We start from the raw sequence: 27,040 nt of genomic DNA on the forward strand, positions 1-27,040 counted from the left end.
CATTCCCAACCCTCGAACTCAGCAACACCTTCCTAACCTGCAATCTTCTTCCTGACCTCTCCGCCCCCACCCCCCACTCCCGCCTATCACCCTCACCTTAACCTCCTTCCACCTATCGCATTTCCAACGCCCCTCCCCCAAGTCCCTCCTCCCTACCTTTTATCATAGCCTGCTGGACACACTTTCCTCATTCCTGAAGAAGGGCTCATGCCCGAAACGTTGATTCTCCTGCTCCTTGGACGCTGCCTGACTTGCTGCGGTTTTCCAGCAACACATTTTCAGCTCTGCTTCTCACTGGAACTAGAAAAGGCAGCCTATTCCCTCTTCTGGTGTGCAGTGCATTTGTCACCTTCCTTGTATCCACCGCAGTGGTTTGTAAACTGAGTGATGTCAGAGGTGTTGATTGCTCTAGACCAGAAGAATCCCAATATAAAGAAACCCCTATAACCTGGAGTCCCTCACTGTCTCTGAAAGTGAAATTCATGCCCTGCTCTGAGGCTAAATGTCTGCTTGCCAGAGAATCTGCTACATATGATGGAGGCACCTTGCACACAATCCCTCACTGAGACCAAGAGAATTGCTCCTTGAAAACCAACTGAATATGGTCTCCTCTTGACAGCCTTTCTCCTCCTTTGAGCAGTGTGTCCTCCTCCACATTGCCTTTTCTCAATTTCCCTGGTACACGACAGGTCAAAGGGAATGGACACCATAACACCATAACATCACTCCACCCTGGAGGCTTCCTGCCTCTATTCCTGAAGAAGGGCTTTTGCCTGAAACGTCAATTTTCCTGCTCCTTGGATGCTGCCTGACCTGCTGTGCTTTTCCAGCATCACTCTGATCTAAACTCTGGTTTCCAGCATCTGCAGTCCTCACTTTTCCCTACCATAACACCCATGCCTAAACAAAGCTATCATCATATGCAACATCATGCCCTATAGACTGTATCAATTTTCAAACCATCAGACACTTCTGCAACAGCCAGTAGAAATCAGTTTGCAACTAATGTTTAAGTGGTTGATGATCCATTTAAATAGTTTGGTGTTGAACCCATCCTGCTGCTAAATACATGTTCAGTTATACTTTCAGGTTACTCAATGTTACAAATGTCATGATCTGGCTGGTCTGAATACTTACCTCCTAAAACTGCTGTGCTAAGACCAACACAACAATGCCACTTAGCATGGCCCACACCACAAATGTGGGCACACACTGTGGACACCATATTACACACAAAATGGCATTTTGCAGACGAAAAGTTAATTCTACAGAATCACATTTTGTGGTCTCACATTTAACCATGAAAACTTGAATACCTTTGTAAAGGTGATACAATCAAGGCAAACTAATACCAGTTTAGTAAAGCTAAAAAAATGCAAATTTATTTAAATAAATCCCTGTTGGTATGAAGTCATGGCTTGTTGGTCATGGCAGAGCGATGAATATGCCTGACCGTGGTGCTGATGGAATACAATTGTAGTACTGCTGCTGACCCACAGTGCCAGCTGGATATCCAGTTTTTAGTGACTAGATCTGGCTAAATCAGCTCCAATTAGCATAATAGGGGTACTACATAATTAGATTAGATTTAGATTAGATTAGATTACTTATAGTGTGGAAACAGGCCCTTCGGCCCAACAAGTCCACACCGCCCCGCCGAAGCGCAACCCACCCATATTCCTACATCTACCCCTTACCTAACACTACGGGCAATTTAGCATGGCCAATTCACCTGACCTGCACATCTTTGGACTGTGGGAGGAAACCGGAGCACCCGGAGGAAACCCACGCAGACACAGGGAGAACATGCAAACTCCACACAGTCAGTCGCCTGAGGCGGGAATTGAACCCCGGTCTCTGGCGCTGTGAAGCAGCAGTGCTAATAATGGTGATTGTAATGTAATTTACATGTAACTTTAAGGGTGCATATCTTAAACTGTAGTTGAGAGTGTGGCGCTGGAAAAGCACAGCAGGTCAGGCAGCATCCGAGCAGCAGGAGAATCGACGTTTCGGGCATAAGCCCTTCATCAGGAATCTACATACTGGTTGTCCTGTTCAGGTCCAAATTGTGTTGGTCTGAATATAGTCCAGAGTCCATGCAGGATCAGTTGGTTCCGTAGGCAAGTGCTGAGGAAGGACCTGTGGCTGTGATAGCGGGTCTGCCTCAGGACATGGCTGAAGAGCTTCTGGGCAGAGGAGATGACCTTGGAGGTGCAGTGAGAGACAGACTCACTAAGATCCTTGTAGATAGAGGAGGAGAACTTCTTCAAAGTGGGCATCCTTGGAAGCGGCTTCGCAATAAATTCTAATCATCTAGGAGAAAGTGAGGACGGCAGATGCTGGAGATCAGAGTCAGAAATGTGGTGCTGATAAAGCACAGCAGGTCAGGTAGTATCCGAGGAGCAGGAGAACTGACATTTCTGGCACAGGCCCTTCATCAGGAGTGTCTTAAACTGTTGTCAGTCACTATTACTAGGCCAGGATGTGATAAGTGGAATCTCAGTCTCCAGTAGCAATGGTCAAGCTCAGGCATACTGCCACAGTCACCAATTAACGTTTTACATATATAATCATATCTTTAAATAAAGAAGCTACACTGTTGTTTTACCAATCCTGTCTTACGAGCAGTATGTTTACATCAAATGGAAGAATATAACAGATGCAGGATGTTCTCAGTGTGAAGGCAAGACTTTATTTCCACAAGGGTGCTACAGTTGTTATGTGTTATAATATTGTCAGAGTTAGATCGGGGAGAGTATGGTCATGTTGCTGGTCTCCTCAATTGCCTCAGGCTCAGGCTACTTGCAGATACTTCCTGCAAGACTCAGTCAGCTTAGTCAATGGTTGTGCTACCAAGACATTCTTCATAATGGACAGGTATGTCCTCCACTCAGAGTGCACTCTGTGCCTTTACAACCTTGTAGTGTTTCTTCTGATTGTTAGAACACTTGCTGACTTTTCATTATTTTTATTTTATTTTTTTACCAATTTTGATTTGAAGCTGTGAACTGTAACATGAGAATTTTTTTATTCATTCTGGAATGTGGGCATCACCGGATAGGTCAGCATTTATTTTCCATCTGTAATTGCCCAGAGGACAGTTAAGAGTCAATCACATTACTTTGGGGCTGGAGTTACACGTAGGCCAGACCGGATAAGGATGGCAGTTTCCTTCCCTAAAGGATATCAGTGAAAGGTTTTTTACCCTGGGAATGGATTCATGGTCATCATCAGACTCATTAAATTCCAGATTTTTGTTGAATTCAAATTCCACCATCTGCCATGGCAGGGTTCAAATCCAACTTACCCAGAATGTTTCCTGGGTCTCTGGGTTAACGTCAAGATTAGAGTGATGCTGGAAAAGCACAGCAGGTCAGGCAGCATCCAAGCAGCAGGAAAATCAACGTGGATTTTCCTGCTCCTTGGATACTCCCTGACCTGCTGTGCTTTTCCAGCACCACGCTAATTTTGACTGGTCTTCAGCATCTGCAGTACTCACTTTCGCCTCTCTGGGTTAACGGTCCAGTGATAATATCACTAGGCCATCACCTCCCCATAATGACCTGTGGACTTTCAGACAGCTTGTGATAAAAGAAAAAGAACAGGCAAAATAAACATTGTCTGTTTGTGAGGCCAGGCCCGGAGACTAACTGTATGCTGATTCTTGATTAGAAGTGTTCCTACAGACAGTGATGTTGGGAAGATCCTTATGTTTAAACAGATTGCTGAAATTGGCTATAAACAAGGTCAGGAACTGAGATTTGGTTCTGGCAAGTTCAAGCAGATGGTAGATGCTGCATGGGAATTGAGGCCCAAGGAAAAGACAGTCACTTTCTAGAGTGGAACCCAAATTGAAGTTATTTTTTGTTAACTGTGTTTTCTAGGGAGGTGAGTTTGGCAGCTGACAATACACCATGAACAACTGAAAGCTCCCTGCCTAATTTCCCACACCAACTTCCAGAAAACCAAGCAATAGAAGGCTGAGTTGGAAGAATTGCCGTCTTTGCCTGGATGAACTCAGAATGTGGCCCTGATCAGACAGACCTATGCCTATGAAACAATACATTGTGAAAACCAATTAAATAATTTGGTCACTTTTGTTACTTTTGTTTATCCCTTAAATGTGTTTGTTTGTCTGTCTGTCTTTTGTGTGAATGGTGGCTGAAAACAAATATTTCTGGTTTAAAGCATAAACATTGATTAGATTAGCATGTTGTTTAATTTTCTCTCCAATAAAGTTATTGTGTATTTAATAAATAGTTAAGTCTTTTTGTTTAATATACAAAACTGGTGTCTGGAAATTGATTATTCACAAAATCTGGGAATGGTTATTCAAAAGTCTGATTAAGAACCATTGGAGTGACAATTCGGGATCCTCGATTGTTTAATTTTAGTGTTATGAATATAGAGGTAGAAAGGCTGATTTGGCCCGGCTGCTTGTCTCGGTGTTATATTACAATGGTGTTCAACAAAGAAGAAACCGGGTTCATCTGATGAGGGAGAGATATATATGGTAATCAGCAAGGAATTTCCTTGCCTATGCTTGACCTAATGCAACAACTCTTCATGGGATCTAAAGTCAGAGTTGAGGACTCTCAGTGCTATTCCATTTGACACTGTAAGACACTCTACTGCCATCTGTGGCAGGTCTATCTGGCCTGTGGAACAGGAAGCAAAGAATAGGCAATGTGGAACTTTGGGACATTGGCTATAAGGTATGATTCAGTGATTGTGACAATGTAAGGCTATTGCTTGACCACTGAGATGACTCTCTCAATGTTGACACTAACATAGATTAGTGAGGCGGAATCTGAGGTTGACTCGATTGGGTGTACCTTTGTTACTTTCAATGCCTATGTCAATGTTAAAAATCACACAACACCAAGTTATAGTCCAACAAGTTTAATTGGAAGTACACTAGCTTTCGGAGCGACGCTCCTTCAATTAAACTTGTTGGACTATAACCTGGTGTTGTGTGATTTTTAACTTTGTACACCCCAGTCCAACCCCGGCATCTCCAAATTATGTCAATGTTACATGTGTCTGTTCACTTTAATTCTAATTTGAATTGCTGTGTGGTTTCATACAATTGAACAGCTGCCATGGTAGTATTTGAACTTGTGTCCCTGAAAAATTGACCAGGTCTTTGGCTTACTATAGTATTATTATAATATTACCACTGCGCTGACAAAGCTTAAATTCCTTTGAATCTTCATTTTACTGCCCGAAATGCACTATATAAATAAAGTTGTTGTTGTTGACTTGCTTGGTGTTTCACCAGCAATGCAGATGTGACATTTCCATTTTCTCAAACAAGTGAATGAGATTTCTTTTTCAAAATGAGGATTTACGACATGACATAAATATATGTGTACCTCACTGGCAGCTCTACACTTGTTCACAAATCAGTGCATGGAGATCGGTTAATAGTCTGTTTTCAGGCAAATGTCAGAAGTAGCTAATGTTTATTCCTTTAATTTGCAAATTGGTAATGGGCATATATGCAAGTGGCATAGATCTTTGATGGCATGAGCTCAAAGCAAAAATAATAATTTCTTGGATTCAGGATTCTTGGATTTCTTGAAACAGGAAGAGAGATTAGAGTGACCTGCAAATCGTAGTGATAAGAAGATAAACAACAGACAGACAGTTCACATTCTGTATCAATGCCAGAGAAACTGAGATGATGTCCATAATTAGAAATAATGTGGAGATCAGGATTACAGTGGATCAGAAGCTAAAACAAATGGACTGTTTTACAATGGAGATGTGAGGATGTTTTCAGAGATTCAATTATGTTAGGGCAATTGAAAAAGATCAGACACCATCTATAAATAAGAATTAATAACAATGCAATTGAAGGCTTTGTCAACCAGTCATTCCACTCATCTTTGTGCACATTACAATCACAACGAATCAAGGATAAGCAAATGAAAATGAAACAAAAATACAGTGGATCAATGGTAATTAAAATTAATCAAAGGTAAATTTGGGAAAATTTAGTGAGATGTTGAGTGAGGTGTATTGAACATTGAGACCTAAAAATTGTATTTCCAAACAATTCTTAATGCTGAGATGAAATTCTCTAATGAACAGTGAGTGGCCTACTGGCATGGGTTATTGCTGATTATCCCATCTTCATTAATGTGCAGGCACCCACTCTCTGACTACCCAGAGAGAAACCTGTATGTGATGTTTCCACATTGAATAATGACAAGATGCAGGACTACACTGGGCATTTGGAGTAAGAGTAGTTGTGACTTAGAGAGGGTTGTAAGGACAGGTAAGATGTGTGGCCTGATGCTTCAACAGTGACTGTGCAGTTGTATGTGCAAGGAAGTGTCAATCATGCCAATGTAAGTTGAATTTCTGTAGGGGTTCATCTGATCATCCACAATACTTCTAGCAGAAGAAATGTGGAAATAATGTAATCAACATTTTGTGCTAATTGATAGAAGTTCATGACCTTCCAGTTTGCACTGTAGTCAACATAATAATGATTTTATACATTGCAATATCACTGCCCATTGTTTAACTTTTGAGTGTTATACATGCGTACGTGAATCTCTGTTCAAAATCTGTACCTTTCAAGATTAATGACTGCGGTGTTACACCTCGAGGGACTTACAACTGAAATGGATATCTTGAGCAATTACAACAAATGACATCTTCATCCTGCTTAAAAATTGTAATTTTTTGTGTAAAGGGGGACACAAAAAGTAAATATTAATTACTTATGCGATGAATTCAAAATAAATGCAAAACTCACTGAATTTGGAGTTAGAGCACTTGTCTACTTTTTCTCCAAAAATGGTTTTATTCACTAATTTTCTTACTTCTTCCAACAACATTTCACATCGCTCTTCCCTTCCATTCATGGAGTCCATATGTACTTTCATACATGGCACAAGGCTGATAAACTTTCATAAGGACAGAATGCCTTTATTTTAATCTTTTTACTTTTTACACAATTCCTCAAGGTCAAAGATAGTTTGCTCCCTCTCCAGTTTGATGGATTTGTAAACAGCTGATACATTCACTCCGCGATCTGCAGGTTTTGCCACAGCTGATACATCCACTCCGCGATCTGCAGGTTTTGCCACAGCTGATACATCCACTCCGCGATCTGCAGGCTTTGCCATGTGTGCAGCAGGGCTGAGGAATTGAGTTGTATGGCAGCTCGAATGCTTTCTCCAGTGTATCCTCACTGCCTCTGCCTGTTCCCTACATAGTCCCTAGATATCCTCATTGCCTCCTAAACAAAACTCCTCCATTTTGGTTGGTCACAGGTCAGGGACTTCCTTGATTAGTGGATAATATTTGACCTTTTCAGCAATGCTTTGTGGAATTTCCTAAAGCCTTCTCTCGGTCCTCCTGGAGGTTTCCTTATCCAACTGAGTTCCAGGTCAAGCAGCTACTTTGGGGGTTTTGTGTCAGGTGTATCAATGGCATTCCCACCAAACAGCACTGATTTTGAGTACCTCAGTGCGGGGATGTCAGGTTGGGATGGACACTGCTTTGAGCCATAGGACATGGAGGATTTTGCAAAGGCGCTGCTGCTGGTACTTCTCTTGTGATTTGATCTGCCTGTTGTAGGTTGTCAAAGTGATAAAATTTGTCCAAGAAGAAGGACCTCTGCTGCTTGGCAAAATGGTGCTCAAATATTCCTTTCCTCAGCCAAGTGAAGGCAAGAGTTGGCATATTGGAGGTGATAAACATTGTCTTTTGCTTTTGTTTGAGCACAGATCCTAGTTTGCCTAATTCGTTTTTCTCTTTCTCTGTCTCTCTCTCTCACACACACACTTACAACATTTCTCGCAACAGTTATCCAGAGATGTTCCCCTTTGTGGATTTTCCACACCTTTCTTTCTCAGATTAAGTTCAGCAATCTGAATAAAGTAGCATTACCAAAAATAAAATAGTATTGCATATTACAACTCAGACCCAACCATCCTCTGTGGTCAACAGTGTGGAATGGGTCAAGATGCATTGGAAAGCTATACTACACACATATATTTTTACTGCTGCTTTGGGAGGATAATGGCCAATTTTTTTTATTTCCTCAGTGAATTCTAACATACCATGTTAATCGTGCTGACTGAGGAAGTATAAATGGTAAGTAGCAATTATGGCCTTAAAAATATATATGAAACAGGATACCAAAGAGAAACAAAATGATATCCTCAGAATAACAGCTGATAGAGATAGGTTAACAAAAGATTTGGGAAATATACATATAGTCAAAGATGGAGGTGAAATGCAGGACATTTGATAAAAGGAGGATGTGAGGAGGAGGCAATCATTTAACTGGCTTATGAACAAAGAAAATCTGAGATCAAAGAAGGAAAATGTAGTTCCAAATCAAGGAACAACAACTACCATCAATCTGGCAGAAGTCAGAACAGCATTGAAATGAATTTTAAAAACTACAAAGCAGCAGGACTATATGAGACAGCTAGGGAAGTACACACTAGGTCTTGAACCAGCTACTCAAACAAATCATGATAAGAGTGAAAATTCCAAAGGCAAAGAGGCAAAACATTTTGATAACAATTTTCAAAGGAAAATGAGATTATCAAAACAGCAAGGAACAAAACAGAGTTTAAAGTTGTATTACACACCATCAAGAAAGGGGGGGAAAGCCATAGAGCAGAGAGTGAGAAAGATAATGGAAATCCATAACGGTCAGATTAAATTGAAGTGTGAGGAACCAGTGCAGAACGTAGTGCAGTGTTGGTCTGAGGCATTGGAAGGGCTTCTATGGAACTACTTACAGCCAATGGATTGGTCCATATTCAAGAAGTCAGCAGCCAACCTTAAACAGGTAAGCCACTCTCGACACAGACTTCATTAGTAAACATATAGAAGACTGTGTGCCGAAGAAGTTAATCTAAATGTTCCCCAACCAGAAAGCAAAGCTGAACCGGGAGATCCACTTCCTACTGAAGTCCAGGTCTAAAGTGTATAAGTTGGGCAACCCTGACCTATGCAGGAAATCCAATTACAAACTTCATAAGGCCATCTGAGATGCCAAGAGGTAATACCAAAATAAGCTTGAGACCCAGACCAACCGCATAGATACCCATTGTTTGTGGCAAGGCTTACATGACATAATGAGCAACAAAGCAAAATCTAACAGAATCACAGGGAACAGTATATCCCTGCCATTTGAGCTCAGAGCATTCTACACTCACTTTAAACTGAAGGTCAGTGAAACGATGTTACCTATTCTAACCTCAGACACACCTGTTCCCACTGTCACTGTTGCAGACGTTAGATTCTTGAGAGTGAACCCATGGAAAGTGATTGGCCCGGATGGAGTTCCTGGCTATGTACTAAGGTCTTGTGCAAACTAGCTGGTGTGAGTACTTGCAGACTTATTCAACCTCTCTTTACTATGATGCAAAATCCCCACCTGTTTCAAGAAGGTCACTATCATGCTGGTGCCAAAGAAAAATCATGCAGCGTACCTCAATGATTACCACCCAGTGCTCTGACCTCTATAATTATGAAGTGCTTCGAAAGGTTAGTCGTGTCTCACATCAACTCCAGCCTACTGAGTTGCCTTTATCTTTTGTAATTGGCCTAGTAGTGCAATAGATCTACAGCAGATTCCTGGTCCTAACACTCATCCCTGGAACATCTAGATAACAAAGATACCTACATCAGGCTCCAAGTTATTGACTACAGTTCTGTCTTCAACACCACAGTTAATAAAATCATGAGGGGCATGGATAGGGTAAATAGACAAGGTCTTTTCCCTGGGGTAGGGGAGTCCAGAACTAGAGGTCATAGGTTTAGGGTGAGAGTGGAAAAATTTAAAAGGGACTTAAGGGGTGACTTTTTCACACAGAGGGTGGTGCGTGTATGGAATGAGCTGCCAGAAGAAGTAGTGGAGACAAGTACAATTACAACATTTAAGAGGCATCTGGATGGGTATATGAATAAGAAGGGTTTAGAGGGATATGGGCCGGGTGCTGGAAAATGGGACTAGATTAGGTTAGGATATCTGGTCGGCATGGACAGGTCTGTATCCATGCTGTACATCTCTAAGACTCTGTTGACTCTATGCTCACAATTCCAAACAAATTCATCTCTAAACTCCAAGACCTAGGTCTCAACATCCTCTTTTGTAACTGGATCCCCGGCTTCCTGACCCATAAACTGCAATCAGTGAGAATCGGCGACAACACTTTCTCCTCCATAATCCTCAATACCAATGCCCTGCAAGGCTGTGTACTCAGCCACCTACTATACTCCTTGTACACTCACTACTGTATGGCTAAATTTCACCCCAATTCCATTTACAGGTTTGCTGACAACACCACTGTTGTCGGCTGGATCTCAAACAATGTCGCAACAGAGTACAGGAAGGAGATAGAGTGCTTAGTGGCATGATGTAAAGCCAAAAATCTCTTGATCAACATCAAGAAAACGAAGGAGTTGGTCATTGACTTCAGGAGGCAGAGTGGAGGGCACATCCCTGTCTATATCAGTGGTGCTGAGGTGGAGATGGTTGAGACCATCAATTTCCTGGGAGTGATGATCACCAACAATCTGTCCTGGTCCACCCACATAAACACGATGGTCAAGAAAACACAACATCTGTACTTCGTAAGGAGGCTAAGGAAATTTGACATGTCTACAGGACTCTTAACAATTTTTATAGATGTGCCGAATAAAGGACCCTATCTGGATGCATCACAGTGTGCTGTGGCAACTATTCTTCCCAACATCCAAAGGAACTACAGAGAGTTGTGAACATAGCCCGGTCCATCACACAAACCAGCCTTCCATCCATTGACTCCATCTATACTTCCTGCTGCCTCAGGAAGCAACCAACATAATCCAAGACTCCTCTCATCCCATATACTCTCTTCCACCCTCTTCCATTGGGCAAATATATAAAAGTTTGAATACATGTGCAAATACATTCAAGAATGGCTTCTTCCCTGCTGTTATCTGACTTTTGAACGGACCTATCAAATATTAACGTTGATCTCTCTGCACTTTGTCTGTAACACTGTTCTGTATTCTGTTCTGCTATCCTGATGCACTTTGTATGATACAATCTGCCTGCATAGCACACAAAACAACACTTTTCACCATATCTCAGTATATGTGACAACAATAAAATCAATCAAAAATCATTCCCACAAAAAAATCAGGGTTTTAAATATGTAATGGAGAAAACCAGGAAGGCCAGTGCAACATGAAGAGTATATTCAGTGACCTAGAGAAGGTTTATGATCGGGTACTAAGGGCAGATTCCAGGAGGTGTGCTAAATTTGTGGACAAAGTTAGAAATCAACACCAGGCTATAATCCAACAGGTTTATTTGGAAGCACTAGCTTTCGGAGCACTGCTCCTTCATCAGGTGACAATCACCTGATGAAGGAGCACCGCTCCGAAAGCTGGTGCTTCCAAATAAACCTGTTGGACAATAACCTGGTGTTGTGTAATTTCTAACTTTGTACACCCCAGTCCAACACCGGCATCTCCAAAACATAAATTTGTGAAGTCTCTGAGAACTATTACAGAAGATCAATAAAGAGTCCCATAAAAGTGTAAGGAACAGGATGGTGGGGAATGGGCATTTTGATGCTCGAGTTAAATTGCAAAGAACCCTTTGCTGTTTCTTTTGATGAGAGCTTGACCAAGTATTTGGAGAACTGGAGACAAAACACTGGAGGGCAGGCATTTGAATATCAATAATTTAAAGACCAAATTTATTCACTGTCAATTTTAGCTGAATGAAGTGGATATGAATGAGGTTGCAAACGTTTGCAAAGAATTGGAGAAGGTGGGGAGTTTTAAATGCTTGTGGTCAGTAGTGGCAGAATGTGAAGTATGGATATAAAAGTTATCACAGATTAGTTAGTATCATAACCACTGTGCTCACAATGCTTGAAATAAACAATCTCTTTACATATCTCATGGGCTAGTCAATAGTTACGACCTTTTGTATTTGATGGCTTTTTATTGACCTATTGGCAATTTTAGTTTTATTATCTCTACTTATTTCAAATTGAATTTGTATCTCTGTCAGTCCCAAAGCAGCATCTATGAGGGCCTGACACCTTTCTCTAGTCAAAATATATATTGGCCAGAAAAACTGAGCTCTATATAGTTTATCCAAGATGTAGCTGTTGTTGTTATATCAGGGAAGACGCTCAACTCTTCAATTACAATCCTGAGTAAACATTGCTTTTCAAGACACAACCACAATTTCACCCTAGTCCTCTCACCTCTTTTACCTATTGCAGTATCTGCTGTCACTCTCACTTTTATATTTCGTGGATTAGGAGAGAATATTAAGAGCTCAGCAAGAACAAGAGAAAAGTTTCAAATATACACCGACTTAGTAATTTAAAATAAAGGAATTAATATTGCTAGGTTGTTACTTCCTCATTTAGTTGTCATGGCTCAGAAAAATCAACCAATTTCGAGAGTTTCAAGGATGGTTTCTCTTTGTGAATCCCCTGTAAATCATCTCATGCAACTCCCCATTGCTTGCCTCAGTATTTCTGCACCAGATCTCAATAAAATCATTCATTCATCATTTATCATTGGTGCCAGTTCAGGCTGTTCTGCACTCACCAGCAATGGAGCCACTCACTGCTGCTGCAACCTCCCAAGAATTCCACAACACCATATTTAAAGCATAGATGTGCACCAGGTCTAAAGCCACCAGACTGTAGTGAGAGGGAAATGAAAAAGGAAAACTTCTAAGCACATGGGTGGCACCAATGACACTTCATTGGAAATAGAAACTCACATTTGTAAATACATGGCAGTTTTACAATAATTACCTGTCTGTTACTGCAGTTATTGGAATCAAACTATATAGGATACCAATCCTTAACACCTCAGCATTGAGATCAATATCGAAGTGATTCTACTCATTCTCTATTGATCAGTGAGAGGTTCTCCAATGTCTTCTCACTGTTCAGGATTGATCATGGCCAATTCCCAGACTGTTATGATATAGACCCCATGACTCTGAACACCCCAAGCAGCTGACTCTGTTAATACCTTAGATTTATATTGGATAGCGCCCTTGAATTACTGTACTAGTATCATCTGACTGATGACACCCCCCTTGACGTGACTGAAAATTACGTAGAATCCTTAGTGTGGAAACAGGCCATTTGGTCCAACAAGTCCATACCAACCCTCCGAAGAGTCCACCCAGACCCTTTCCCCTACCCTGTTATCCTACATTTACCCCTGACTAATGCACCTAATTGACATATTCCTGAAGATTAATCCCCTTAGACTTTGAAACATAGCCATTGGTTGAAGAACATTTAATGTATTTACCACGTAAGCTGTTGGCATATGCTATAGGTGTGACATTGACACAGCAGAGTGCCACACACCAGTATGCTTGTCCTCTTGACTGAACTTTGCTTTCAACCATAACAAGGTACCCGGCTTTGCGTGTGTACTAAAAGGCAAGGCATGACGGAAGTGCATTGAACTTATAATAAATTCTGAATAGTGCAGCAAGACAAAGCAGAGATGCTGTGATTATTTACGTAGGTGCAAAGTGAGTGATCACTAACAGAACTAGCTAAGGACAATGTGTCACTGTGCTCCAAAGTGCAGTAGTTCAGTGGTGAATTATACTCTGAGTGAGTTGGAGGTGTACCATGATGATGTGTTGAGGCTGCTGCATAAATGATGGCAACCTTTGACGATGCAAGTGGTCACTGTACAGGGATAATGCTCAACCATGTTGAGAAACGCAGATGAATGTTTAGAGCAATGTGTGGTAAACTGGAATTATCAGTTATCTGCTCATACTATTATTTTGGGAATTGTTGCCATCTTAGTTTCTCTCTACCATGTGGAAGAATAGAAAACCGTATACCAATGAGTTGAGATGAGGTAGGAAAAGCATGCTAATGCATATAAGTGGAACCTCTCACTGTTCATTAGTGAGATTTACATCCCCCCGCCCTTTTCAAACTTTGGTGCAAAATCAGTTGTCTCTCAATATCAAGAAACTAATTTTCCCAATCTTTATACTTTTTCAACTGACTCACCATTGTTCCTGTCATTCAGGTCCTGGAAAGACTCAGTCCAGAGACTTTCTAACCTTGGCCTTCCTCTCCATGATGAACCTGGAGTTGAATCACTTGGTCCTGTGCCTATGAATCCAGTTTTTTCACCAGAGGTTTCAATATGAACAGTTTTCAACCACACCAGTACCAACAGCATATGTAGAATTAGGAAGGAAGAACCACTGACGGAGCAATTAGGTGCTACCTTCCAAAGCAAAGCCTCAAAGATAATAATCTCTGGATTACTGCCTGAGTCATGTGCTAACTGATATTGAGTGAATAAGATTAGACAGGTGAATGGGTGGCTCAAAGATTGGTGTGGGAGGAGTAGATTCTGTTTTGTGGGACACTAGCACAAATGTTGGAGAAAGGGAAACCAGTGCTGTGGAACGGTTTACACTTGACCAGTGCTGGGAATTGTGTTTTCATGAGCTACATAAATAGAGCAATAGATGGTATTTTAAACAAAATGGGGAAGAGGGAAAGAGAGATCAAGCTTGGGAACTGTAACAAATAAAGGGACTTGAGGCTAGAGAGTAAAATACTAATGTGAAAAAAGGTCAAAGAATAGCAATAAAGGGCAGAGATTTTAAAAAAAAACACCCTAAGAATATACCAGCAGTCAACGTTAGATGTTGCATGGAAACAAAAAAACCAAAAGACATTGTATATGATTGTGCATAGTGTCCATCCAAGTTGTTCTCAAACATTGAAGTGAATAAATATGATTTGATAGCAGTTACGGAGATGTGGCTGGCTGCAGGAAGACAAGGATTTGGTTCTGAATATTTAGGGGTATTTACAGTCAAGAAGAATAGAAAGCTACTTAAAGGTGGAGAGGTAGCATTTCTAATCACAGATGGTATTAGTGCAATAATTAGAGGTAACTTTGGTTCAGTAGATCAAGGTGTAGACTCAGTATGATGAAGATGAGAAATTGGTGAAAGAAGTCACTTGTAGGAGTGATGCACTGGTCTCAGAACAGTAACCACAATGTAGGACAAGTTATACAAGAAGAATTAGTAAGAGCTTCTGATAAAGGGAAGCAATAAATATGAGTGATTTTAATCTGTGTATAAACTGCAAAAAATCAGATTGGTAGTAGTACACCATGATAAGGAAATTCAGATCGTATTCCAGATTGTTTCTTAGAGCAGCATATCTGGATCCAACCAGGGAGCAAGTTATATATCTTTTTGCTCTTTTGTTTTGATTTTTTTTCTTTTTTCCTTCTTCTTTTGCCTCAGCACCCATGATGTGTATGTGCAGGTGTGAGACACAGTGAAAGACAACAGGTGTATAAATCTTTATTCATTTTCCACCACCAGGAAGAAGTGAAACACCCGAGTGGTCAGGGACAAACATTGCCCTGCTCATCAACGGGCAATGCATGATCAAAAAAGTGAAGGGGAGTGCAGGGATTAAATCAAAATACATTTGGAGGGGAAAATAAAACACTCGACTCCCTGCGGCGCCCACTTCTCCCTGAACAGCTCAAGGGTGTTGGTAGACACCACATGCTCCTTCTCCAGGGACACCTGGGTCGAACGTAACCGCAGAAGAGGGGCAGGCAATTGGCCCTAACAATCCACTCCACAGCCCGCTGCCTGGACTTGTTTATGGCCAGTTTTGGCCAGGCCCACAAACAGTGAGCAGGTTATATTAGACTTGGTACTCTGCAATGTGACAATTACCTAATTATGACAGAGTAAAGGCACCTGTAGGTAACAGTGATTATGTGATTGAACTTTACATCCAATTTGAATGGGTAAGGATAGAGTCTAAGACTAGTAATTTAAACTTAAGTAACGACAGCTGTGGGCATGGCAGCTGAACAAGCTGAAGTGAACTGGAATTTTACACTAATACATAGATCAGCCAAGATGCAGAGACAGACATTTAAAGGGATATTTTAAAATGTTCAGAATAAATACATTCCTACAATAAATAAAATATCTAAAACAAGAAGGGCATTCAGTGATTAACTAAAGAAGTTAAGGAGATAATCAAACTTAAGGGAAAAGCATATATTTGTGCAAATTGGTCAGAATATAAAGAACAGCAGATAGTGATTAAAAGCTAAATTAGACCTGACAAATTACAGCATGAGAGGAAGCTAGCTAAACATGTAAAAACAATTAGCAAGATTTTCTTTTGATATTTAAAAAGGAAAAGAGTAAATAAAGCAAGTAGTGGTGCTTTAGAGGGTGAGAATGAGGGCTTAATGGAAGAGAATAAAGAAATAACAGATGTAATGAATAAATATTTTGCTTCTGTCTTCACTATAGAGGCCAGAAAACATATCCCTGTAATACAGTAATTGAAGGGACACATGTTCAAATTATTAATTTTGTTTTTCATATTTTTCTGCTTTGTACCTAAGATTCTGTACCTAGGTAGCTTTGTATCTAAGGTGGCACCATAAGTGGCAACTTGTAATCTTTTCACTGTACTAATGTGAGTAAATGTGACAATAAAGTTAATTCAATTCAATTCAGTTCAATTCAAATAGATGAGAGGATCTTGGTGAAATTATAAACACTAGGGAAGTGGAAATGGGAAAACTTGTGGAACTATGGGTGATAAGTCTTCAGATACTGATGGACTTCCTCTTAGGGTTTTAAAAGAAGTGGCTAATGACATATTAGAGATATACTGGTGTTAATTCATTGAATCCCTACAGCGTGGAAACAGGCCCTTCAACCCAACAAGTTCACATCAATCCTCTGAAGAGTAACCCAACCATATCTCTATATTTACCCCTGACTAATGCATCTATCCTACACATCCCTGAAAATTATGGGCAATTTAGCATGGCCAATTCACCTAACCTGCACATCTTTGGATTGTGGGAGGAAACTGGAGCACCTGGACGAAACCCACATAGGCACGGGAAGAACTCTACACAAACAGTTGTCTGAAGCTGGAATCAAACCAGGGTCCCTGGTGCTACGAGGCAGCAGTCCTAACAACTGGGTTACTGTGCCACCCCAAATCTAATTATCCAAAATTTATTAGATTATACAAAGGTTCCATCAGGCTAAAAAATAACAATATAACCCCTCTATTCAAGATATGAGAGAGGCAGAAAACAAGAAACAGAAAGAATAAAAAAGCAGAGTATTACTTAAACAGAGGATGACTGCAGAATTCTGAGGTGCAAAAAGATCAAGATGTTTTAGTGCATGAGTGACAAAAGGTTAGTATGCCAGTACAGCGAGTAATTGGGAAAGTTAATAGACTTTGCAACACATGTTGAATACCATGTTCACTTTAAATCTCCTTATTTAAGGAAGGATACAAATAAAATGGAGATAGTTCACAGTAAGTTCACTAAATTGATATCTAAAATGAATGGGTTGTCTTATGAGGAAATATTAAACAGGCTGAGCTTGTTTTCAGAATTCAGAACTCCAAGAAATGATTCTAGTGGTGTATAAGATCCTAAATGGCCTTCACAAGGTGGACATGGAAAGAATGTTTACTGTTACAGGTGAGTCCAGAAGTAGGAGACATTTTTAAAATTAGGGATCACCCTTTAATGTTAGAGACTAGGAAAGCTTGTTTTATTCTTTCAGAGAGTTGGGCAACTTTGGAACTCTCTGCCTCAGAAAGTGGTAGAAGCAGGATCATTGAATATTGTTAAGATAGAAGTAGTCAGATTCTTTTTTAGGCAAAAGAATCAAAGGTTATCAGAGCAAGATTATAATATGGAATTTGGAACACAAACAGCCATAATCTTATCAAATGGGAGAACAGACTTAAAGGGCCAAGTGGCCTAATTATGTTCCTAAATTGTGCATTTTAAATATGTAATCACTAGACGTTTTGCTAGAACTTAATTTGAGTTACTTGATTTAACCGATCCTCGAAATAATCAATTATTTATTTGCATGTTCAAAGAAAAAAAGTCAAATCGACAATACAAAATCTGAAAATCCAAAATAACTATTAAGTAAACTAATCAACAACACCTCCAAAACACATGGCCACTATCACCATGTTGGACAAAGGCAAAATAGCATTTGGGTATGATCATTGCCCAAGTTCCCTTCCAAGTTACACAGTAATTGGGATGACATTGCTGTTCCAGCGGTATTACTGAGTCAAAGTCCTGAAATTCACTAATAATACTGTGAGAGTACTTTCAGCACATGTGTTACAATAATTCCACAAGGTGATTCATCAACACCACCATCATAATGGGCTGAATAATAAATACTGGCTTTATTAGCAACACAATCAACTTGGAAAACATATCAATTTGAATACAACCAAATATTGTGTTTCTTTAACAGAAGTGTCTTTCTAAATAACTTACTGATTTGCTTGTAGCATAAGGCATGGATGCAGATCCTGTGACAATCATTTTTGAACCATACTATTCTTTCCCCTCCTGTGATACTCATACAAATGGAAGAGCGAGTACTGCAGAGAAAGTGCTTTAGTCCAGTCGGCACATTCCCTGAAACAGCTTGTTTCTCATTCCTCCCTGGTGCTGCAAAATCTTTAAATTTGTTTTATTCAAAAGTAATTTCAAGCCAACACAATAATGAGAAGACCTATCATTATAAAGATCCTAGAGCAAATTTATCAGAAAAGACTTTCACGGTCTTATTGTAATGAACATCTTTTCCAAAAGCACAGTGAGAAGTAAAAACAGCAAGCTTCAGCCTGATGAAGCATTGCTGGAAGAGGGAGCTAACTTTTAGAGATGGCTCAAATTTAATGTTACGTTAATGTGGGCAAATTATTCACCACATTAAAGTATTCAATTGTCAGATGTTAATTTTAACATAATAAAGTCAATAGTAAGACAAAGTATGAGGATGGAGGAAGTTACTGAGAAAATCAATGAGTGTAGTCCACAAAAATAGATTTGAGGGAGATTGTGACAAACTATCTTAAAAGAGATTGAAGGGCACGTTGAAACTTTATTAAGGGAGGGGTAGGGCTGATCTAGGATTTAATAGCACTTTTCTGTTGAAAATCATTATATTCATATGGCAAAGGTATAACCACTCTTACAGAATTGGAACTTAATGTTTGACTTAAAGTTTCAGTGTACAGATGAAATGATGCTGCACTTTAATAATTCCAAGCTGCTGAAACAACTGTTTGACTTACTTCTTGTAATCTGCTGCTCTCTGAAATGAAAGAAAATAAATCAATCCTGTTTATTTCAAGTGGGTGCTGAATGTGCTGAACTATGCAACCCAAATTGTGTTTTGAATCCTAAGAGAGCTATTAAAGGCATAACATTCACTTGAAACAATGATAGCCAAAATGCACCACAAGTTAATAGGTTAGTTTCAAAGTAATCATGCCACCACAATGCAGTGATCAATATTCCAGTAATCTAATCTAGAAATAAATTGACACTTTACTCAAGTCAATGTAATATATTCATGCTTAAGTCGGATTCATTCTTGTAAAGGAATATAAATTCCCTCTTTTTTAAATGAACTGTTAAAATATGAAGAGAAAAGGCAGCAAAAATCATCGGAATATCTTCGAAATCACATATTTTCAAGTCTATTGCTTTGCACATTCCCTTTGTTTCCTTTTCTTATTTTGTTTCTCATCTGCTTAATTTTTGTGCAAAACTAATTTTGGACTATGCATTTTTTCCATTTTATCTTCATTTTTGTTATTACAGACAACAAATTGCTAATAGTAATGAATGTTACTTGCAATGAATGCAAAATCTGGCAAAAACAGTGATGTTGACTAGCCAAGAAATCAAAGAATATCAATTGAGAGAACAACTGAAATGGTAGAGAAAGACAGAGGCAGGAGGACATGACTGGGTTGAAAGACACTAATAAAGAATAGACTACATGAAGAAAAAATATGTTTTGTTTTATCTTACAGGCCGATTCAAAAATTATTTAATTATTCTGGCAAGATAAAATGTTAATGCTGACTTTACTTATTTGTACATTTCTGAATCTGCCTTCAAATCTTTACTTGTAACACAAAAAGGAAGCTGAAATGTAATTAGATGCATTATAAATTCAGAGCTATTGCCCAGAATTATCAATTATGACTATCAAAGATTTTGCCAGTAAGAATAGAAATAGGCAAGAAATGAACTGAGGTTAAATACAACAATAGATAAATCTGTACTTTGTCAATATTCCAGGATGGAATTTACCGTTAAAAATATGAGGTAAGGTTTTTCAATATTCTTAATAGTAAGATGACCATCTTGAACATTTCTATTTTATAGGAATATAACCTGCATGCCAAGAACATAATTGTTGATATTTGATTAGTGATTGTTCAGTAACATCCCATCTGTACCTGAATGTTTATTCTTCTCCCCTCTGTTTCTAGATAGTTTATTTTTATTTTCTCTATTATTTTCATTGCCATGATGTGCTTCTTGGTACATAATTTAAATGCTGAATCACAGATTTTCACCAGTGCAGTTCTTCAGACTACAGTTTGACTTTTCTTTCTTTCATGTGGAAAAATGTTTAACCATTATGCTGAGCATTCCTCTTCACAATATGATCCATGTAAGAAATTCCCTCTGAAGTATCTCATCTGTGCACTTGTCACCCCTCCACTTCAACTGCACACCCATTTCATCCCCAATCAGCTTCACCAATCACACCATGCTTCCTAATCGTATCTTGTCATGTCTCATCTGTCTTATGTTTCACCCCTTTTCCACCCATGGTTTTCTAGATTACTTACGGTGTCACATTTAAAAAGGATGGGAAGCTGATCTGCTTTTAGGTTTTTGAATTATCAGTTAGGAAAATAGGTATAACATCATTCTTTCAACCTGCCCCTATAACGCCTAAGGTAGCTCCTTGCATCATTGTCACTTGATATTTGCCCCATACAACCAGATGAGATCAGCAGCTCCATCTGGTGGGAAGTTGACCACTGTAGCGTTTCTTTTTTTATCTTCCATCCCTGCACATAGGGGCTCTCCACTGCAGCTACCTGGTACCTCTTCCATACAATTCAGCTGAGATCAGGAGGTCCTCAAGTAGGAAAAAGAGTCTTTAGACATCAATGTCTTAGTGGCCTGATAATGGTGTCGCAATGTTTAGCTCATGAACAACACAAATTCAGAGATTTATTCAATACTATTAATGGCTACGTTCTTTTCAAAAACCAAAGTAGTTGACATATGAACACAGAACTACCCAATCACTCTCTCATGAACAGTAAATTGCTAAAGTATTAGACCTTCCCATCGATTTCAATTTCAATGTGAAAATGTTAAAAGTAAAATAGTCAGAAAATTTTATTCCTTAATCCAATAAAATTTGTACGAACAAACTATTAGAATTAGTCCTATGTAACTGCTAAGTCATTTTTAAAAATCTTTTAAATCAATAAGATGGCTACAGTTGGAATTTCTGTTTTAGAAAACGAGTAGGGGGAATATGTTTAATGGCAAAACACATCTATAAAATTAATAGATTTGGTAAAAGGAAAATCACATTCTTTTATATTGCAGACAAGAGCAAAATTACTTTCTATGATGCCAAAAAAAGCATTTTCTCTGATTATATTATGGTGAGATTTGAATACTCCGAATACTGACAGGATTTGAAGCAGTGGCCAACCGCGTTGTTGAATTCCCAGTGCTCCTATTGATCAAGTGAGTCCCCTCTCTACTCCAAACCTCTCCATAGGGGCAGTAAAAGAGCTCTCCATTCTGTTGACCGTTCTTACTGGATAAATGCTAAGTAATCGAACTCACCAGAGAGAGAAAAAAATAAAACAATCTCAATTGAATGCGTTCGATCTCACCGAGGAGGGGATGCCAGATCCGATAATATTGAGTGGCAGCAATTCACAACTGCCCCAGGGTTTGGAATGAATCCCTGTTCAGTATAGTGTCGGGAGGAAAGGAGTCTGGTCAAAGGAGATTAACAGAGCCTAACTTAAACGATTGAAATATATTATCAGCTGAAATCAAAGGCATGTATACCACAACATCTGTGGCTGGACAGTTCGAAGTTAATTCGAAACGGAACCATATGGAGCATCTGAGATTACAGGGCTCTACTGAGCATGGGGATGACTGATATTCAACAGATTGACTCACGGTAAATCTAGGAGGTTGGTTTTAAGGATTAAAGAATCATTGAGACATATTGTCGGCAATTGTAACAGGTGAACTGAGCAAGGAGGAATGCAGTCCCAGATGGAGTCTGAGCTATCCCGTTCCAGGCTCCAGCCTTGGGCTCATTCCAATGCACGGCCATACAAACCCGGCACTTAAACGCATGTCCTCACTGTTACCCTTTGGAATGGAGCAGCTCTGAACAGACACCTGTCAATGACCCACTTGGCCGTATTCTGCTCTTATCTCTGGTCTAGCTTTAACTGGGAGACAGCAGCAATCATGGAACAAACACAAACCCCACGGGGGAGGGGGGGGGGGTGGGGGAGAGGCGGCCGTCTCTCCACAATGTGCTCGGTGCGGCAGTGTTGTTGTGCTCGGGAACTGAAGCAGTTTCTGAACAATGCAGCCCAACATTAAAACGCACAAAGCCAGGCACAGTGCTCCATGTCATCCGCATCCTTCTTGGGAGGAAACAGCGCCGTCCCTGTCCCAGGTTGGAGAAAGGAAAAGACCCAGGTAACGCTGCTGTCAGTCTTATCAACTTTCATACACGGTTTACCGCAGGGTCCACAGCATCAAACTGCAGTTACTCGCTAACACCCACAACTCGCACTTCCTTCGCATTTTCAGCAAACACCAGGCTCAATAAACACCTAGTGTGGATGTGCAGTAGACAGTAACACTGGGAGCATTCTGCCCAACGAGTGGGAAACCCTGATGTAACCAAGTTAGTGGCAACTTACCGATTCGGAGGACTTGTTGAGAACTCTGCGAGGGGATTACAAGGACAGTCAGCAGGATGCAAAGTGCAGCTTTTGTCTCCCGAAAGAACACGTTCGCATCGCAGCGCATGGTCATTCTTGTAGCTTTTTTTCTTGTACTCGAAATCAAAGAATAGGACTTGCTGGGATCCAGCCCTTGGCGACTCTGGCCCGTTCCATATTAACCCTGCCCGGGGCACTCGGGAATTCTGTCCTTGCTCGCTGCACCAAACATACACCGGGCTGTGAGATGGCGAGGCACACATACACACACACTGTCACACACACACACGGTCACACACGTGCACTCTCCACACATTCTCTCTGTCACATACAAACACATTACAACGCTCTCTGTTACTCATCCTCACTCTGTCACGAACGCATACTCTCTATCATACATACACTGGTATATCCACACACTGTTACATACACGCTCTTTGACCAAACACTCCCTTTGTTAAACACAGACACTGTCTTCTACCCACACACAATCTCTGTCACACATTCTCTGTGACACAAACTCTGTAACAATCTCTCTGTCACACACACTGTCACACAGTCACACGCACACTGTCACACACATTCTGTCACACATTCTCTGTCTCTCACAGTCTCGCATATAATGTCAAATACATTCTCTGTGACACACAATCTCTGTCACAACACTGTCTCACACACACACTGTTTTAGAGACTTACACACAGTCTCACGCAGTCTGACTCACACACAAGTCTCGCTATCACTCACTGTCTTCTCACACACTGTCTCTCACAAAACCACACTCTATGCCTCACGCACACGCTCTCTACCTGTCTCTCTCTCTCTCACTCTCTCTCTCTCTCTCTATCTCCCACGCGCCTCTGCTGCTGCTGGTGCTGCTGCTGTTCGCCCTCCGTGCTGAGCTGGAGCTGGCCAGTGCTGCCTACCCCACGCTGGGCTCTCGCTCTCTCTTCAGCGACAGGAACCGGCGCTGGGTGGGAAATACCATCCGACAGGAGGCGTGTGGCCCCAGAGTCAGAGCTCACTGCTTAGCAGCCGACAACTGTACATCAGTAACACGAAAGGATCAGCCAAAGAGACAGAAAGAATTCCCAGCCTCACATTTAATCCCTATTCCCACTGGTGACGCTGCTGGTTGCCAAACTCCAATCAAACCATCCCACTGAGCACCTGGAATATTAACCCCCAACTTCACCCATGCCCTTGGTACAATGATGGAGTTCTGTTACGCAATGATTCATAGTTGATTTTAGTCTGATTTATACTTTTTTCTCTCTCTCTCTCTCCCTCCCACCCTGCTCCAATGATTAGATTTCTGACTGTTGAAGGCCAGCGTACTGAATGTACCAGGTCCCCTTCCTGACCTTCCCAGTTCAGAGAACTCCGCGTCGGTAATTGCCACAGACCTGTTTGTTGGCAATCTTCCTCTCCTGCCCCATTTCTGACTCACCCTCACCAACCATGAATCACGGTGAATTTAGGAGATTTCCAGTGAGATGTTTTTGTTACACGGGGCACCATGTGAGGACAATTCACCGCACTTACCCAATACACAGCTAACCAAGCAGCCACATGGCTGTATGCAGTACAGTACTCACTTGAAACATCTAATATTCGGCGACAGTTTCAAAACACTCCCAGAAGTTGTATAGTTGGTGATGCTTACATTCTGCGGCTGTTAGCCAAAGGTGGACATTACTCGTGATTAGATCACACTCTTCAAAATTTTGGAACTTGTGGTAGGGTAGAGCTTATTGACCAATTAATAGAATAATAGTTTTTCTTTTCGATCAACTGGCTGTACGGGATTTAGTTGCATGAAATGCTTATTTTGAACAAAATATATTTTTGCCTTCTCCTCGTAACCAGGAAGCAACTGTTATTGGAAGTAGTTCTGTCGTGTTTATGGCCTATTAAATATTTCCCTTAACTGAATGAGCCAACAATTGTTTTAAAATAAAACTTAAAGCTTCTTATAATTGTCTATTATTGCTGTAACAGGAACATTCTAATGTTCTACATCAATGTTCAGAGACAGGCTGGTGAAATGTGAAGATACCTAACTCATACTGTATAACTTAAAGCAGAGGAATGTGAATTGACACAATTGGTAGGCAGGCTAAATGATGGAATTCTACAGGGCATTTGAAGGACTTGAAAGCGTGTTAAAAGGAAAGATTCATGAGAATGGTTCCAGGGAATGAGTTGCTTCAGTTACATGGATCGATTGAAGACTCTGGAGCTGTTCTCTTTCTGTAAGAGATTATTGAGCAGTGCTTTGATAGAGGTGTTCAAAGCGGTCAGGAGTCTAGATAGAGGGAGCCTGTTCCAGTTGGACAGAGAAAGTGAGGAGTGCAGATGCTGGAGATCAGAGCTGAAAATCTGTTGCTGGAAAAGCGCAGCAGGTCAGGCAGCGTCCAAGGAGCAGGAGAATCGACTTTTCGGGCATGAGCCCTGAAGATTCCTGAAGAAGGGCTCATGCCCGAAACATCAATTCTCCTGCTCCTTGGATGCTGCCTGACCTGCTGCGCTTTTCCAATTGGACAGAGGACTGTTTTGTACAATTAGCAAAAGAATCATGTGACATGTGGAAAAGCTTTATTTGCACTACAAGTGGTTAAATGTGCTGCCTGAGAATGTGGTGGAAGCAGATTTAATCATCATCTTCTGTCAAAATAGAAAATATTTTCAGGACCACAGGAAAAGTGCAGAGCAGTGGAAATAATAAGATGCTCTTGCAGAATGCTATCACTGATATACTGGGCCTGATGGCCTCCTACTGAAAACCTTCTATGATTCTACAATTCAACAACTCTCACCATATGTGAACTCAACCTTTCGCTGTAACATAAATTTGTGTGTGTGTTATGCATGTTGCATATACACAGACCTTATCATGCACAGTGAACCCAGTTCACATTGACAAATGTTTGCACCACAAGAAAATAATGGAACCAGGCTTAGTTAATAAAATAAGGAGAACAGAACTCCCTGGAAAAATTACATTTTCTTTTACTCATTCATGAGATGTGGGTGTCACTGGCTGGCTACCATTTATTGCCTGTCCCTAGTTGCCTTTGAGAAGGCTGTGATAAGCTGCCTTCTTGAATCGCTGAGGTCCATGTGCTGTAGTTTGACCCACATTGCCCTTACAGAGGAAATTCCAGGATTTTGACCAATGGAGTATTTGCCCCCTGATACCCATTGCTAGGGCTCTTTGATGTCACACTCAATCATAGCTCCTTGAAAGTCGTAGGTAGATAGGATAGTGATGGAGGCGTTTGGTATGCTTTCCTTTATTGGTCAGAGTATTGACTACAGGAGTTGGGAGGTCATGTTGCAGCTGTACAGGACATTAGTTAGGCCACTGTTGGAATATTGCGTGCAATTCTGGTCTCCTTCCTATCGGAAAGATGTTGTGAAACTTGAAAGGGTTCAGAAAAGATTTACAAGGATGTTGCCAGGGATGGAGGACCTGAGCTACAGGGAGAGGCTGAACAGGCTGGGCCTTTTTTCCCTGGAACATTGGAGGCTGAGGGGTGACCTTATAGAGGTTTACAAAATTATGAGGGGCATGGATAGGATAAATAGACAAAGTCTTTTCCCTGGGGTTGGGGAGTCCAGAACTAGAGGGCATAGGTTTAGGGTGAGAGGGGTAAGATACAAAAGAGACCTCAGGAGCAATGTTTTCATGCAGAGGGTGGTACGTGTATGGAATGAGCTGCCAGAGGATGTGGTGGAGGCTGGTACAATTGCAACATTTAAGAGGCATTTGGATGAGTATATGAATAGGAAGGGTTTGGGGGGATATGGGCCAGGTGCTGGCAGGTGGGACTAGATTGGATTGGGATATCTGGTCGGCATGGACAGGTTGGACCGAAGGGTTTATTTCCATGCTGTACATCTCTATGACCCTATGACTCTAAATGCAACCTTAAGTCAAGGGCTGTCACTCACCTCACTTCTGGAGTTCAGTTCTTTTGTGTTCAGAGTTTTGCTTGCCTTGGATGTTGTGGGTGGTGATCTCAAAAATCCTGCAGTCTTCATTGTAGGTGTTCTCCTTCCCTAATAGTACTTTTAATCTGGCACTAAAACAAGGGGACTGTCTT

General features: G+C 40.7%; 1 protein-coding gene across 7 annotated transcripts in view; it reads right to left on the reverse strand.

Moving 5' to 3' along the window:
* LOC122555053 (glutamate receptor ionotropic, kainate 1) overlaps positions 1 to 24,355 on the reverse strand; it is a 320,468-nt gene extending 296,113 nt beyond the window's left edge. For 4 of the 7 annotated variants that reach the window (XM_043700698.1, XM_043700699.1, XM_043700697.1 and 1 more), the window contains exon 1: positions 22,911 to 23,715. In XM_043700698.1, coding sequence (XP_043556633.1) covers positions 22,911 to 23,025 — 115 coding nt within the window. In that variant the 5' untranslated portion in view covers positions 23,026 to 23,715. Of the gene's footprint in view, positions 1 to 21,798; positions 21,859 to 22,910; positions 23,716 to 23,740; positions 23,976 to 24,337 lie in introns of those variants that run through there. The other 3 variants (XM_043700696.1, XM_043700695.1, XM_043700701.1) reach the window with 3 other exon arrangements.
* Positions 24,356 to 27,040: the final 2,685 nt, after the last annotated feature.

This window comes from Chiloscyllium plagiosum, chromosome 12 (genome assembly GCF_004010195.1).
Source record: "Chiloscyllium plagiosum isolate BGI_BamShark_2017 chromosome 12, ASM401019v2, whole genome shotgun sequence".
In the NCBI taxonomy this organism is placed as follows: domain Eukaryota; kingdom Metazoa; phylum Chordata; class Chondrichthyes; order Orectolobiformes; family Hemiscylliidae; genus Chiloscyllium; species Chiloscyllium plagiosum.